The sequence below is a fragment of the Bradysia coprophila genome, assembly GCF_014529535.1.
Source record: "Bradysia coprophila strain Holo2 chromosome X unlocalized genomic scaffold, BU_Bcop_v1 contig_26, whole genome shotgun sequence".
Taxonomy (NCBI): domain Eukaryota; kingdom Metazoa; phylum Arthropoda; class Insecta; order Diptera; family Sciaridae; genus Bradysia; species Bradysia coprophila.
In genome coordinates, this window is record NW_023503313.1 from 2,019,001 (window position 1) to 2,035,603 (window position 16,603).

Genomic DNA, 16,603 nt, shown 5'->3' on the forward strand with positions numbered 1-16,603 from the left:
TGTACAAGTTATGGTCAGCCCAGAAAGTACTTTCGCAAATGAGGTACAATTTCTTTACTCCCACAAACGCCTGTTCATTATTTTAATAAAATACCAATTGCAGTTCATACTGTATATGATCTAGTTACGGTCATAACTGATACACGTTCCATTTCTATAATTTCTGAATGATTCACCGAAATAATTGATTATAGTCGAAATGACAATAATGTGTCGAATGGAATAATCAGTTTCAATGTTTATCGTAGATTCACAGCAATGATGAGAGATCGAAACGGCCGCTGTGAACTTCAATTCCAAGGTTATTTTATTGGGGGGAGACATTCAAAAATTACGCGCGTTTTTCAGCGAGAAGAGGTCTGACAAAAGTAAGTGCTTCATACATTTGCCAAAACAAAATTTCAAGAGGGTCACCGAGTTGCATCCAACTTTTTTTCGGATAAAGGTAACTAAAGTTTTACTTTTCGTCACTGAGATGAGATTTTTTTTTATTGCGTTGAACGTCACCCGCGACCACATTTAACTTTTAATGCATATTTTTGTTACGCTGAATAAAGACACATGAAACGCAAATTAATCTACCGAAATTCTTCGGTAAGAAGACTACACCAGGCATGAGCGCTGACGGAGAAACTTCGGCGGCGGCTAGCCGAAAAAATTTTCTCGGCGGCGGCGAAAAAGTCGGCTTGAGCCGGCTTAAAACGGCTCGGCTGGAGGTTCCTTTTAACTTTTTTTTTAAATAAAAACGTTTAGATAAATTCATGGAAAATGAACTAGTAAGCATGAAAATGAAATTGTACGGAAAGCGAAAATGTAGGTAGATTAGGTTGTTCAAAGTGCAAGTGGAACTGGTCTTGTTACAAGCAAGTCTCTAAGTCTAAGGTTCACTAACACGTCAAGTTTTATTGCCTCAAAACTTGAACTAAATGAAAAATCATGCTCCAGTACACTCATTTAACTCATTAAGAAAATGGTTTTCGAGAAGAAATCGAAAGCTCACGAAAATCAAGTAAAAATTGAAAAGAAAAAAAATCGAGAAAATTCGCAAAGATCGATAAAGTTTTCTCAAATTTGTGAATTAACTGATTGTGCGCCGTCGGCTCGTTCCGCAAAGGTCATACTTGCCAAAACAACAAGCTTAGAAGCGAGGACGTAATATACCATTCTGGAAAATTCATGAAAATTCAAGAAAATTTTCTTAATTTTCTTAATTTTGAAAAAAAAATTCAAAAAGTACTTGAGCTGCTTAGGATCAACAGAAATCTCGGTTTTCAAAATTATTTCACCCATTCACCTTTCGAAATCTTTATTTCATTTTCCAGCCGTTTCAAGCCGGCTTGAGCCGTGTTTTTGGCACCGGCTCGGCTGCGGCGCGGCTTGCTCAAAAATGGCCGGCGGTGGCTTGATCGGCGGCTTATTTTCGGCGGCGCTCATGCCTGGACTACACTTCAAACAAAAAGCAAAATTATTGATGTACATCGAATTCATGTTCTAACTGAATGAACTGGCTTATTTCAAAAAGAAAACCGTTTATGTTAATAGCCGAAAAACCCAATGTGTTTTTTTTATGAAAATGAAATTACAACTCGTGTGCAAAAATGTATAATATTCACTAATTAACGCTCAATTAAAGAATTCAAAACTATGAGACTATGGAAAATTAATAACACTCTCTGTACGAATGCGAAGAACTAAGAAGAAAGCGATAAGATATCAGATTCAGCTCGCCAATTCGATTGCATTTACTCTAGTTTTCACCCAAATTTTTTCTTTTAATTTCATCCATTGCTTACATTTCATTAAAGCATCCAACATGACTAACCAACATTAGAAATACAGAAACATCTCTAACTTTCGATTCTGCGTTTAGTGAATAGGAACTGGCAAGAAAAAAGTATTATTCTTCTAACATCATTTCATTTGACTATTATCACGCAAATTTTGATATGGTTGATGGGATTTTCGTTACTCGGCAGAAAAAAATTTTTTACGAAAAAATTAAAATTAAATTTGAGCCGAATCAACTGATTTGGTTGTGCTGTAAGCTAAGCAAGAATATTGAAAAGAAAAACGGTGTGACATCTTCTACACTCCATTTTAACGCTGAATTTACTTATCACTTCCGGGTCCAAGTATGTACCTATTTCCTATTTCCGTCTTGCAATAAAAGGCAGACCACGTGTTAAATGCATCTCAGGAGTTAAGTAGAACTTTTCAAATAACTAATATCGGTTGCTGTTTCTGGTTCCGGTTCACATGCCTCGCAGGACTAGTGTCCAAATCGTATCTATCCAAGTTTGGCTTTGAATAATTTATACAATCAAGAAGTCCATGAAAAGCTATAATTCTTTGTAATAAAAAGTAAGTCGCAGGGAAAGAAATTTTCGGCTTTTATTCCTCCAAAAAAATCCTCCAAAACTACACAATCATAAAACTAGCTGGTAGCTAGAGGAACTTAACAACTAGTGAAAAGCACTTAACATTTCTGATATCGAAAGCAACGATAAAAATGAGCGATGACCGCCGATTAACGTGGTATTATATATCGAAATGAATCTCAAAACAAATGAAGTAAAAGATGTTTTATCAAACAGGTTTCTAACAAGTTTGATAACAGGTTTTGATCCGAATGTGTGAGTTACTTCTATTCCTGGCTAATGTGACAGGTTTTTCGTTTTTCTTCGAGACACTCAAGAACTTCCAAACTAAAAGGCTGAGAAACTCATGTTTGATTAAAAATATGATGAATTTGATTCATTGCTTATGTGACAGTACGGAGAACCATCTTTGAGTTACTTAGAAGTTGACGTAACACTTGCCAATTATACCAAATTAACCAATTAGGGTGGGTAGTATTTAAACTTTGATTTTTTTAAATGCATGACCCGAGGTTGTACGCAGAATTGTCTTAAGAATTAATTGGCAATAACATGTCGGAGATTAAAACTCGATTCGTGTGGTTCTGTTAACTTTCCCTACCAAGATTTTTCGACCAAACCAACTTTATTTGCGGATCAAGACTGTCGTGTGAGGTATGCCTGAATAGGTAATGTTATGTAGAATCCAGTGCAGGTACACTTTTGGATATCACAGAAGTGCTCGGGTTATTGCTTTTATCAATGCCTTAAATTAAACATTTTTTGTAATCATTTTTTAAATCATAAATCATAAATCGCAATTGCTCTGACAGAAATTCGGCTGCTAGAGAATATATTCCTATTTTCTCAGGCTCGTGTTTGCAAAGCAGCCACTACAAAAGGGAATGAATGAATGAATGAAACAAATCGAAAAGACGTCTACACATGAGTCTCAATATTCACTTTCCCACATAAGTCACATGTAGGTAACACGGTGCTTTTCATATGCAAATTTTCAATATTATCGTCGCATTGTAATAGGGATACCGTAATACGAAAACAAATTATTAATTTAACGCATTATACGCACACAGTTTAAATAAGAAGAGAATATCTATTAAATCAACTAAATTTCGAATTATTTGGCTTTTGTTCAGTGTTAACTAATGATCGACATGAATTTTATTGGTGAAATTATTTTTTGAATGGATTTGGTTGGTTTTATCTCGGTTTTCTATTTGAATTTATTACTTCGTTTAAATAGAAAAATTCGTCTTCACTTCAAATTCACTTCGATTAAAAATTAAAAATCGAAAAGTTAAGGTCAGCACCTGACACAATTCGTACAATTTCAATATATATTTTCACGTAAAACGGCTCTATTAAAACGATGGTAACGATAGGAACGAGAAGTTAACATGTCCAATTCGACAGATCAACTTTGTGGAACGGATTTTCCAGTATAATGTGGACGATCGAGATTAAATTTTTTTGGTTTGAATTAAAATGCTTTCAATTGAGAATATAAACGTTATTCAGCAACTTGTCAGATTACAATCGGAGTTTGTGTTTAAAGACTTTTCGATTTATTGTTCAATGATCTGTCTGGGCATTTAAACTTACAACATTTTGATATATTTATGCGTCAGTCATGGCACATAAAATGAAATAACAACTGAACTGATATTTTGAAAAGTTTCTATCTATTTATAAGGTGATTAGAGAGGTGTGAGTTGCTGTGTCTACGTCTACGTCAAATAAAGTTTTACTACAATTTACAGTTATATTAAAGAGACGTCCTAGAGAATTAGACTAATACGATTCTTACACAATAAGTGCAGTAATAGTAGAGAGTGTACCGCTGTCCCAATTTTTATTTTATCCAATACAGTGTTTTTCGCTCTTTTTTTACTTTTTTACCTGTCGTCTTAAGAAAGACGCACAGGTGTTTAGAGGGTCTACGGATTATCTGTGTAAGAAAAGAAATTTCGTCCATTGATCCACCGTTCACTCAGAGTCTCAGCGTCAGTTTTTCACCATATTCAAGACTTCGACCGAGCTAAACAGAACAATAAAGACAATAAAAACCACGACAGGAGGGCCATATTCTAAGTCCAAGTACAGTCAAAACCGCGTAAAAACGCAAGAGCGAATTAAACTAAAACAAACAGTCGTATTGGGTGCTCAGAAAAACATTCCATAAAGTCGAACGTTCCTTCCCCATTCAAAAAAAAAATGTTTTTGATGAAATTTCAAACACCCTTCTGAAATCTTTCTGTCAGAAAAGTTCAGTGAGTTGACATTTTTGATAAAGTCTATCTGATGTGCTTGATCCGCTAACAATAATTCAATCCACCAACATTATTATAATGAAAATAACACGATAAGAAGAAAAGAGCAAATCGGTTGAAACGAAACAATAAACTCACATGCTATTAATGGGCTCTGTCAATGAATAGCAATATCCGTCTAATTTCGTATCGATTTTCCATTTAGCGTTTTTTCATGTAGCTCAAAATTTCCCTCTTCAGTCTAGTTATAGTTCTTTGACCAAAAAACGTATATGTGGAATCTAAATATTGCAAATGATATTGCACCTATCACGAAATTAAAAGAAAGATTTTCGAATTATAAATTAATTGCGTGCATCATATCATCAAATCGTAATTGGATATTTGCAAGCATAGAATGTGCAGTAAGTGTGAAAACAATAAAAGTAGAAGATGTTCATCAACAATTATCAGTCGAGATTTGTATCTTAATCCGAAAAGGTTGGAACGGTATTATAGGATAAGGAGATGTACTAAAGTGGCTGATATTTAGAAGAAAAGAAATAAAACACACAAAAACCTAAGTTAACAAATCCACAAGTGAATCAAAGGAAATCAAATTATTGCTGAACAATTTTTGTAAATAAAATCATAGAAACAATGTTCCCGAAGTGCCTAGTGTTCTTGTTCGCATTGAATGTGTTCAGTTCGGTGATGGAATGTACCGCCTACACGTTAAGTGATCACTTGAACTGGGAATGTGCTAACAATGCAACATGTTTGAGTAAAGTGTCCAGTACAATTTTGGAAAAATTGAAACAAAACGAATCGATTAATTTCGGCGGTATGTCAGTTGATCCGATCGATACGACTCAATTTAGCGGTAGATCGTTTTCATTTACGGGACTCCTGAATGGCAATCGGCTGAAAGTGCCACTTGGTCCTGTGTTGATGAGTGTGCAGAGATCGAAAGATTACAGCGATTACATTGAAGTAGCTTTGTTGAAGAAATCCAATGAAGGTACGATATTTGATCGAACAATGAAGCGATATATGTTTAAGCTTTCGAGAAATTCAAGTTTTGATCAATAAGGAAGATCTAACGCCAGAATATTATTTTTCTTTTCTTTTTTTAATTTTGTGCGGAATGTGTGTTTTTGCCATGGTCATGAGGATATGAATGGCCAACAATCTAAAGCATTTGATAGTTCGGTTCGTGAAAATAACGTCGTGTAATTTTGGTGAATGAACGATTCGGCTTTTCTGCAACATTTTCTTCCGTTTGGTTTCCTTTTTTTTATGCATGGAATGCATCGTCAACTCTTAAGACACTTTTTTCATATGAGGGATTTGACAACATTTTTACCTCGCTGATATTCTGAAAGCTACAGGGTGGGAAGCAGGGACTATTTTTGAGAAATCGGATTTCTCAAAATTCTTAGCAAATTCTCAAATTACTCAACAATTTCTCAAATTTTTTAAAGGTATAAAACATGGTTTAACAATGAAATTGTATGTGTAGACAGACATAAAAGTAACCAGAGAGCTCGTACAGTCGAAAAAGAAATAAGTAATTAACACCTTTGATATTCAGTTTTCAAGTATTTATCAAAACTAGCTGTCTAAATCAGTTCCAAAAACGATTAATATATTGTCAACATCGTTAGACACGTAACAAATTTAATTTGCCTAAATTTTATTCAGAAGAACAAGAAAAATATTTTGTACAATTTTGAGAAATTTAAAGAAATATTTCTCAAATTTCTCAAAGAATTCTCAAAATTCTCAAAAAATTTCTCAAAAATAGTCCCTGGTGGGAAGAGCGAAATTCGACATGTTTCTAATTTGGGAGTCGGTGTTGTTTTGGTTGAACAAATTGAAAATCTAGATTTTTGTCAGTGACGCCATCGCAACAAGAATGATTTATTAAAATAAAAAGTCTAGGCATTTGTTGAACAAATTTTGTGTGGAATCATTTACAAACCACAACAACTCCTAAAACATAAAACATCCCAAATTTCTCCTTCTAATAGCTGTAGAGGTAGAGCGAATAGACTATGAATTTTATGAGTGCCTCTACCTGAGGTTCAAACTAAATCAAAATGGGATAGGAAAATAATATGATAATAGGAAGTAATTCAGCTGCTGTATTTCATCAAAGTAAATCTTTTTACGTGTTACGGCATGTTTCATTTTCATTTACATTGTCAAATCACGTAAAGCATTGTACTTACGAGGTTCCAAGTTGTGATTTGACAAGTGGGTAATACAGCCCTCCCCTTCGGATCGGGCTGTAACAACCCACTTATCAAATACACAATTTGGAACCTTGGAAGTAATATACTAACTTTACTAGAGAGATAATGATGCTTTTGCCTCACAGGTCAAAACCCTTTAAGTCGATCGTAAAGTAAAATGACATAATGCACACGGGAAGTAATTTGATATCTCGTATTGAGTAGGATGATTTACTTCCCTGGTATAGTTATCTACTATTCCTCTGACAACATCAATTAACGAATTTATGATCTTATGCTTAGTACTGCCAATGATTAAACGATATCAATGATTACACGTGTAATTCGCAATATAATTAAAATATACAAGCAATAAAAAAAAAATTATGATTAAATTGTGTGATTTAATAGCCCAATTAGAAGAATGGTGGAAGATAAAATCAAAAATGTTTTGTTAGAACCAAGTATACACCTGATGATTGAGTTGTTTTAGAAAGTGTCTGAAACGGCTCATAAAATCATTTTTATGAACGATGGGTAATCGGTTTTTTTATGTAAATGTGCAATAAATGTAGAGGATTGTATTACAGTCAATGAAAACTTGTTGCGATCACAATGTATAACAATTTTTTTTTGTTTACGTAGGTCGCGGTCGTACTGGCGGATTCGGTGGTGGTCTTGGAGGTGGTGGTGGAGGTGGCGGCGGTGGTGGTGGTGGTGGAGGTATTGGAGGTGGAATTGGAAAAGATAGAAAACATCTTCAACTGTACATTCCCTTATTCCTTGCTATGAATGCTATTGGCTGGATGGGTTTGGCCATGAAAGCTGTATCAATCCTAACATTTAAAGCTTTAGTTGTATCCAAATTGGCGTTTGTTGTTATCCTGTCGATTATTGTCAAAAAATTTATGGATACCGCAACCGAAAGGTAAGGCATTGGCATGATTCAGACAGGATGATTTATAATAATTTCAGATATTACAGAATGATTGCATCCCATCATTTTGAGCATCCCGAGCCAATTATGATGCCATACAACATGGAATACACTCTACCCAGTCATTCGTACCATAGTACTGATTTAGGTGCAAGCGATATTTATTCGTTGCAAATGTCAGGTGGACACGATCATGTTGGCTCCCATGGACTGGAAGGTCTGGCCGCTGAAAGTTCGCTTAGTCATATTGTCAATTTGCATAATGCAACGCAACCGGAAGGCTTGGTTGGGCTACAAACCGTTGCAAAAGTGAAACGACAGGACAAGGATATGTGGGCAGGTAAGTTTTGGTAGTGAATTTCCACTGGAATATTCATAGATTGAATGTTTTGGCTTAGGACTTAGACGCAAACCGGCTTTTTATTTAGCAAGAAGTCCTGTTCAAATGTACCGGCAAATTAATCAAATGCAATAGAAATGTAAGTAGTAAGGGCATACACGTATATCGGTTGACTTTAATTTATTTATTGAATTTATTTATTTAATTTATATTTATTCTAATAACCTCATGTAAATGAATGCAAAGATCGATTAAACAGAAATATTTGATAAACTGATGGCTTTTACTCATACACTACACTAACAAGCTTTCGCTGTAATGTAACATAATTCGGAAGCTTTAAAATTTCAGAGAATTTGAGTCGCCAAATATTCGCTAAGACAATATCTGTAGAGCTCAGTTCAAGTAGATATTACAGGGAAATTTAAGATAATTTTAAAGAATTTACTCTCGAGTAATGGGAGGCCCTGATAAATTACGAAGTAGTCATTTTCCCAATTCAGTGACGAAAAGTAAAACTTTCGTTGGCTTTATTGAGAACAACATTGTGTGCCTGTATGTGGTATGAGTAACATTATGCACCAGCTCGGAGAGGGAGTTTGTGTTTATATTTGCATCGACACATAAAAAATGATATGCACCTATGCCCACATTTTTATTTTGACGAGTTGGATGATGATCCGCGGCTTCGGCTTAGGATCACAATCTGGGCACTGGTTCATAATATTTATTATCTGTCTAGAACCATAATCTCGAGCTTATCTCTCTAGCGACTTTTTACTTATCTCGATATATCCGTTCTCGACAGATAAAAACAATAGACTACCTGCACAATCATGAAATCACTTGAAACCATTTTTGAATGAAATTTTATGTAAAAGTAGACAACATTTACCATTACACTCAAAATATCCCTTCGGTTTTTTTAAATTAATTAAGAAAATTATTTTAAGAGGAATACATACACTTATACTGTGGTAAAACATCTGTGACGTCACTAGTTGTTCGATTATTTACGTACCAACATAAAAAAACGAAAATTTTAACAAATACATATTCTGATGTAAACTACTAGTGAATGAAAATTATGACGACGACAATTACAAAAATTACTGCTGATTTAAAATACTAATTAAGGTAATTGAGAGAACAAAATTTCTATTCATGGGTTTTAGGACCTGAATAATCAGAATAAAATAATATTGACAACTCCTGCAGGTAGCCTATTACAGATGCCAATCGGTTTTCAGATTCCTCAGACCTAAATTTTAGACGATTTTTCATGTTTTCGTCACTGGTGTCAAAATTCACAGTGTTCTGTGTTCTTTATAACCGTTGTCGATTCATCACATAATTTTTGATCCTGTTCAGGAATAAATTTTAATTTAAAGAAACTCACTGGATACAATTAGAATACCACAATACGTTGGCACATGATAGTATAGCTTTAACATATGAGGCGCAATTCACTAAATTTTTAATTTCAAAAGATTCAACCATAGCACTGCTCCCAGCATTGATATATAAAATATTGGAGGTTGATATTATTGCTAGTAGTAGTGCTATGATTCAACACATCTCTATACACGGGCCCAGGGCTTGTTACTACTTTTTAGACTTCGATGTTCGTGCAAAGAAAAGGAAACTTAAAGATAAAATGAAAATTTTAATCCAATTATCTGGACGACATATCACACATATATTTACAATAAATTAAAAATCATAAAATAATAATGAAAAAGAAAAAAAAATGAAAATAATGTAAATTAGCATATGGAAAAAAGTCAACAATTAGATTAAAATTGAATAAATAAAATCGAGTTAAATATATTAAGTTCCAGTGAATAAATAACAAAAACAAAAAGAAAATCCCAATTAGCTGGCAGTGTTTTGTTGAGCGGAATAAGCTTGGCTTTGAGCGTCCGGCAACGGAAGATTTGTAGCCTCCAGTCCTTCGAAGAAGCCATCCAATGCTCGACCCCAACCTGAACTGTAGCTATCGTGATGTCCCGCATGCGATTCCACATGATGCGGATGTGAGACTACCTCATACGTAACATGCTTCTTACTCAACAACTTCTTGAAGCCAATGATTAGTGCCAAAATCAGTGCAACCTTTGACACAATCAAAGCTTTACCGACCAGCAGCACTAGGCCTTTGAATACCAGCAAGCCAATAATACCGATTTTGGTAATCAGCGCTGCCATCAAAGGTCCAATGTTTCTCATTCTACCTCGACCCGATTCGTAGGCAGTCTGAGGATTAATGGACAGGCCAATGTTGAGATTGCCACGAGGTTCACTGGCCACAACCACATCGGCATCGTCAAACATTTTGTAGCGAAGCGTTCGACTGCGCGCGAAGCTCCACAGTTTATCGGCAATGATGTAACTCAATGCTTCGTCGTCGGTACGTGCTGCTCTTGCCAATGACATGTCATCGAATTGGTCATCTTTAGCGGGCACATCGCTGCATGCAAAGTGCATTAAATTAAAACATTTTCGGATTATTTGTTTGCTAAGACCAATTACCTCGACTGGGTTATTTCGATTTGGCCGAATTCCAGAGAGGATTTCTTAAACAAACGATTCATGTAAGCCAACCATTTCAGCATGACACAAGAACTGTTGTCCCGTTGTGTGCATTTCCAGTTTAGCTTTTTCACAAAACTCTCTTCAAATTGATGTTTCGTTAGGGATTGAACCTGGAAAGAATTTTTTTTAAACATTAAATTCGAAAGTCAATTGTAGGAATGTTGCTGTGCTAGTTAGACGGACGCCGCGCCGGTTTCTTTCTTTATTCTTCGAATCCATTTAATCATTTTTTTAAACACAATTGAATGTTTCCACATCCACTTCAACTGAAATCGTTTTAAAACGGAAATCGAAATGGAAACACAATAATCTTGTCGCTGTGAATGGAAACACCATCCAAGACATGATGGTCTTGCTTCAAAAAAATAAAAATGTTAAAAACGATGAAAACTACAACTTGAATCATGTTCCAAGATAATGCCATAAATTGACATTGAATTTTTGAGGTCACAAATGGTGGTAAAAGAGAACAAGACATAATTGATAATGGACTTCAATAAATTTGATCAGAGACCACAGCACACATTCATAATATATGTAACGAACATATTACACCATAATCATACACCGAACGCCAAATGTTCAACATAAAATAGCAATTATCGCAGAAAAACTATAAATTCTGAGGTACACACAAACTTATTACCTTCCTCCTATCGTTTACTGCTCAAATATACCGCTAATTTTTAGTAGTACACATTGAGCATGTCGCCGGTGATCTTGTTCTTTTTTATACTATGCGCATTTATACCTGGTGTATATTTCATACACACCACATTATTTGTTTGGTATGTAAGCTGCACACACACGAGATATATATATTTTATAAACTTTTTATCGGCCTAATGCCCGGTTCTAAAAACTATTTGCTTCGTAAAAACTCTAATGTACGATTTGTATCGCAAGTTTATAATTTATGATAGAAAATATAAAATTTTCTTTTTTCTGTAAAAAGAAATTCGCATGCGGTCGAAAAAGTGTATAAACGAAAATAATCATAAACATTACACATATCACGTATATTAATAGCGAGATCGTCCATACAGTAAGTATATGATTTACATTTTCTACACTTCATTCATTGATTCATTCATTTTTTTCGTTCAATAAAAACCGAAGTTTAAATAGAAAATAATTAATTCAGAAAATATATAAATTGTAATCAATTAATTAATTGGCTCTGCGCTCGTGTACTCCGAGTGCTGTGTGTGCATCTGATTATTATTTTTTAAGTATATCATTTGGTGGCACACTCCGCGTAATATAATTTTAATTAGAAAGTTGCAGAATGAAATAGAATTCGAATGTTTTTTCTCTGGTTTTATTCTGAATGCTGAACAGAAATCTCAATATAATTACATCTCTACAGCCGTTAGCTGTGCGTACATTGATGACTTAATTATACCTGATACCTCTACACTGTCAGCATAATTCCTACATATTCGCCAATAAAATTATAAAGATCATCACAATAACTAATAAGCTGATGATACGGTTTTTTATGGTAAATGATTATGAAGTTGATAATTGCGATTTCCAATTGGAAAATATTGTCTTCTTTGTGGGTGTGATTTATGTTCAATAGAGTAAAAAAATAATTGACAGGCAGTGTGGAGCAAATGGAGCAATTATTTGGATTACCTTGTCGCATGTGTGTGCTACATACACACATTTTATTTTAGAATAGAAATTATTGGTAATGATTGATGTGCATCGATATTGAATGGTATGTTCGATGAACTACAAATTTATCCGTCACATACTTAAACGTTGCCATAATTTCTTTCGTGAATATAGCTTAGTGAAACTGTTATTAATATAATGTATTCGAGTACATTAAATGTCTACTTTTGAAATTCAGTTGTGGGATGAGTCTGTAGGACACCCACTTTTCCGAGAAATCTTAGAGAAACTTAACATAAAATGTGAAGAATGACACAAAAACAGAATGGGAAAATTGGAAATATTTCTGGCAAAGCACGCACCAAAACGATTCCTTTTGTAACATGCCAGAAAATTACTGCAAATTTTAATATCGGATGTGTGATGGGATAGTGACGGGTGTTTTCGGAAAATAAAATATAAGAAACGTTTTCATAGCAGTCCAAAATTGCTCATTACAAAATTTTAAAGGCCTCGACCGGCACATCAGTTTGTGTTTTTATTGAATAAACATGCATACAACGTGAAGATTTTTTTTATTAAATTCATTTCATTCCAAGAACTTTTCTGTGTATTGTTAAGTTTTCATTTCCTTTTTGTGCCTCTTCTTGTGAATTTTTTAAAGTTTGCAGTTGACGAATATCGTTTACAGAAGAGGATTGAGCTAATTTTCTATGACCTGAATTCATATTTCCTAAAATTTCACAAATTTTCCCACATTTTTTCGAATTTTACCAAAGATGCAAGACTTCACATAAATACCAAAAATATTTTTTCGTGAAAATTAGGGAAACCTGGGAAAATATGGAAAAATTCTGGAAAATTTGGGAAAACATTTTCCGAAAAAAACGCTTTTCTTGAATATTTGGAAAAGATAATCTAGATATTAAATCTAAATAAAGATAATCTAAAGATTAAAAGCATGATTATAAAGTTATTGCAGATTGATTTTCAGAAAACCAAAACAGATATTCATAGCTTGCATTTGAACCATTTGGTACAACTCATAAAGTTAGACGAATGTTTTGAATACTCGCTATGATGTATTTATTAAATAATCAAGATAAAGGTTCTCAGTCTCGATAGATTTTGTTTGCATTTTTTTCCCTTCCATTCAGCAAGTAATCAAAGCTCCTTTCCTGGAAAAAGTTGAGAGAATTTCCTAAATAATTATGCTTTGAATCTGTCCATATTATATGAACCGCTCGCTACAATTTGCCTGAACCTGAAGAAAATAGAAAGCAATGATTTGGTCCAGAAAGCAAAACAACAATTGCCTACAAAAGTCAATTGCCTATTCGTATTTCCTTCTTCACATGCAACTATCATTTCAAAGACCCTACAGCTCTTGATTTATCAGTAAGTATCTAGTGTTGTCAAATATGTACAACAAACTAAAAATTCCGCAAAATGTTTTTTTTTTGTAATTTTATGAGAACAGTTTCAATTAAATTTCAAGGACAAAAATTATGAACGATCTAAGCTATTTTCAAAAGCAGGTTTCATCAATCCTTTCAATCATCTACATTTTCAGTCAGTGTTTGTTTGAAAAACCTAAGGTATTTACAAAAATTACATTCGATTTGCATAATTCTCAGGTGTTGAAAAATTTTGGTTATGAAAGGCTAATAACGACGAAAAAGAAATCAACCAAATGAGAACTGTGAAAATTATGATCAAGTCACGCTTTGATAATCTATATTTTGTTCTATGCACAGGTTGAAAATAGTCGAAATTTCTTCAAAGTCTTACTCGTATCATTCTGAACATAAACGTTTAAGCTAACACAAAATAATAATGTCAATGGAATTCAGTGTCATCGGTTCGGCCCTTGAGTAGCTCTTCTTTATTTATTAACATTATCGCTAGTCTACGTCTCCATAAACAAATCACTGAAATGAGACATTCGAGTCTTATTATCCGCACAAATTGATTCATTTTTATTGACTAGCACATCCTATACACTCCTTATTAAACTTTAAAGTAATAAGAATAGGCACACAGTTCCATGTTTTTTCTGTTCTTTCTAAATAGAGTACTGAAACTGGACAGTGTATTATACAAACGTAAAATCCTGTAAAAACATTTTCACGTTAAATAGAGTACTTTCTGCAGCTGACCACTATGATCACTCATGTTTGAAATGCGTTGAATACATCCAATGTGAAGTACTAAATTTAGCATAATGTTCAGATCATTCAGATCGTCGAACAAATTCTAGATTTAGTCGTTCTAATCTTTCAAATATTGGTATAGTGTTGCATTCAAATAAAGAAAATTTATGAAATCTATTAAATTTGTTAGAAGCGTCGCTGTTTATATTTTTTAAGTTTCCTACCCGTTTCTGCTGGTACACGTTTTCCAATTTTAATAAATTATGAAGCGTAAGAAGTTCTTTTTAAACATTTTTCAATTTAGGAGGTGATTTTTTTAAAGGAAATCTACCAAAAGCAGACCCTGAATGCGGTGTGCAACTAAAAATTTATTTTTATCGAACTTATCACATTGGGATCAAGTCAAATTGCATTCTCATTTTCAAACTAAAAAAAAATTGCAATTCTTCCAAAAAAAAAATCAAACTCAGTGCTGCAATCGCAGTCACCATTTCTCTGAAGTTCTTTTCATTTTTTTAAATTTTTAAATTAAACTAAACATCCACAAGAACGCACCATTATCGACCAATAAAAAATTCAAAACTTAAAAAAAAATCACACAAATGATCATAGAACAAATAAACAAATAAATAAAATCCTTTTGGTCTTACCGTATTGTCATTTTGTTCCAATGTTCCGTTGGCAAAGGTTATAAAAACCAAAACACAACTTATAACTACAAGAGGTCTCATATCGCGATGTTCTTTAAGCACTTTTCCAACAGACAATAAAAATAAAATTCACAACACGCACTTCTATGTCGCTCAGCAATACTGTGGTCTATGATGATGCCATGTTGGTAATGGACAGACTAATGTATGCTGCATTAATTGATTAAGGTTATATATGCAATTTTGTTGTCGCTTTTTTTACACTCAATTGCATTTTCTTCGTTTCTGCATTAAATATAGGTTAAAGTATTGCTCTCACAGTGATAATATGGTTTACTCAAACCACGACTCGATAGACCAGTATGTATTGAATAGATTGAATAAAGTAAGATCCCCTGGTTTTGTTTCAACTTTTTTGTCGGTTTAAATGGTGACGAGTTGATTTTCTTACGCGCATTCGGTTACACTTGAAAAAGGGTATATAGACTTGTCTTTCAAAACGACATCAACTACTTTCTTGTTGTTGTCCAATTATTTTAGCGCTCAAAAACGAGTTTTCATTTCAATTGCTATTCTATGAACGGAACATACGTGCATTTATCGGAATTTGCTACAGGCTCTGCTGGTGGTATCAAGTCTTACTTTTTAAAAGAAAATTTCTGAAAAAAATGATTTCAATAGCCGTTCAAAGAATTTGTTTACGTTACTTTTATGTGCAGTGATATTAGACTTCAAAAACTCGCCCAAAGACAGGTGATTTCAAATTCATTGAAAAGCTTGTTTGTTTGTCGTGGTTTTTTTTAATCCGTTGATCAGAAAGCACCTCTACGCGCAATAAATAACAGATCAAAAGAAAACTTTTAATGAATCCGGCTTCTATATGCATTCTATGCAATAATTTCAAAATTGGATTATTACTTTTATTGGTCTTGCGATAAACTGGAAAATTTGTACTAGAAAAACTCAATCAACCAAGAGCTGAAAGACTTCATAATTTATCATATGCAATTATTATTAATGGCAGTGTGATGAAAATATTGTTGAGTGGAGTTTCATTGAAGAAATTACTCTTTTTTTGTCTGAACAAAAGAAAACTGTAGCACTCGTCGTCGATCGAAACAGTGGAGAAATATTTTTGTGTGGAAAGTTCTTTTTCGGGTGAAATTTTGTGTAAATCCATCTGTAAATGTTGTTCTATTTTGGGCTGCTTTTCAGCACTATTACGCTAAAATGTGTCGATCAATTTTTCCATGTTCACTGCTAAGAATCTTACACAAACAGCAGTACGAAAGAATAATCGGTGATAAAGAAGTATTTGAAAATCTTGGGAAAAGCGATTTCCGAACGCGGCATGTACTGTTTTATAATAAGGAAACGCGTAGTCGGAATTTCATGTCGGTCTATGAGAGAATTAAAGTTCGAATAGTGGAAAAATAAACAA

General features: G+C 33.8%; 2 protein-coding genes across 4 annotated transcripts; one reads left to right on the forward strand and one right to left on the reverse strand.

Moving 5' to 3' along the window:
• Window positions 1-5,111: 5,111 nt before the first annotated feature.
• Window positions 5,112-8,425, forward strand: LOC119069238. 3 transcript variants are annotated; one of them, XM_037173281.1, is made up of 4 exons: window positions 5,112-5,648; window positions 7,510-7,792; window positions 7,840-8,151; window positions 8,200-8,425. In XM_037173281.1, the coding sequence occupies exons 1-4, from the start codon at window positions 5,288-5,290 to the stop codon at window positions 8,204-8,206; spliced, it is 963 nt and encodes a 320-aa protein (XP_037029176.1). In that variant the 5' UTR covers window positions 5,112-5,287; the 3' UTR covers window positions 8,207-8,425. The 3 variants fall into 3 exon arrangements, with proteins under 3 accessions (XP_037029176.1, XP_037029174.1, XP_037029175.1); XM_037173279.1 differs by having other exon boundaries at window positions 7,840-8,141; window positions 8,200-8,421; XM_037173280.1 differs by having other exon boundaries at window positions 7,849-8,141; window positions 8,200-8,419.
• Window positions 8,426-9,794: 1,369 nt separating this feature from the next.
• LOC119069256 lies at window positions 9,795-15,379 on the reverse strand. Its single transcript, XM_037173310.1, has 3 exons — window positions 15,163-15,379; window positions 10,674-10,846; window positions 9,795-10,611 (listed from the first exon to the last, which is right to left on the reverse strand). Exons 1-3 carry the CDS (start codon window positions 15,241-15,243, stop codon window positions 10,017-10,019), a joined length of 849 nt encoding a protein of 282 aa, XP_037029205.1. The 5' UTR covers window positions 15,244-15,379; the 3' UTR covers window positions 9,795-10,016.
• Window positions 15,380-16,603: the final 1,224 nt, after the last annotated feature.

Bases quoted from the DNA above. Each gene is read 5' to 3' on its own strand.
- LOC119069238 (XM_037173279.1), top strand. From the start codon at position 5,288: ATGTTCCCGAAGTGCCTAGTGTTCTTGTTCGCATTGAATGTGTTCAGT. The intron at 5,649-7,509 runs GTACGATATTTG...TTGTTTACGTAG, and splicing joins GTTGAAGAAATCCAATGAAG to GTCGCGGTCGTACTGGCGGA. The intron at 8,142-8,199 runs GTAAGTTTTGGT...GTTTTGGCTTAG, and splicing joins GGACAAGGATATGTGGGCAG to GACTTAGACGCAAACCGGCT.
- LOC119069256 (XM_037173310.1), bottom strand. From the start codon at position 15,243: ATGAGACCTCTTGTAGTTATAAGTTGTGTTTTGGTTTTTATAACCTTT. The intron at 10,847-15,162 runs GTAAGACCAAAA...AATTCTTTCCAG, and splicing joins TGGAACAAAATGACAATACG to GTTCAATCCCTAACGAAACA. The intron at 10,612-10,673 runs GTAATTGGTCTT...CTTTGCATGCAG, and splicing joins ATCGAAATAACCCAGTCGAG to CGATGTGCCCGCTAAAGATG.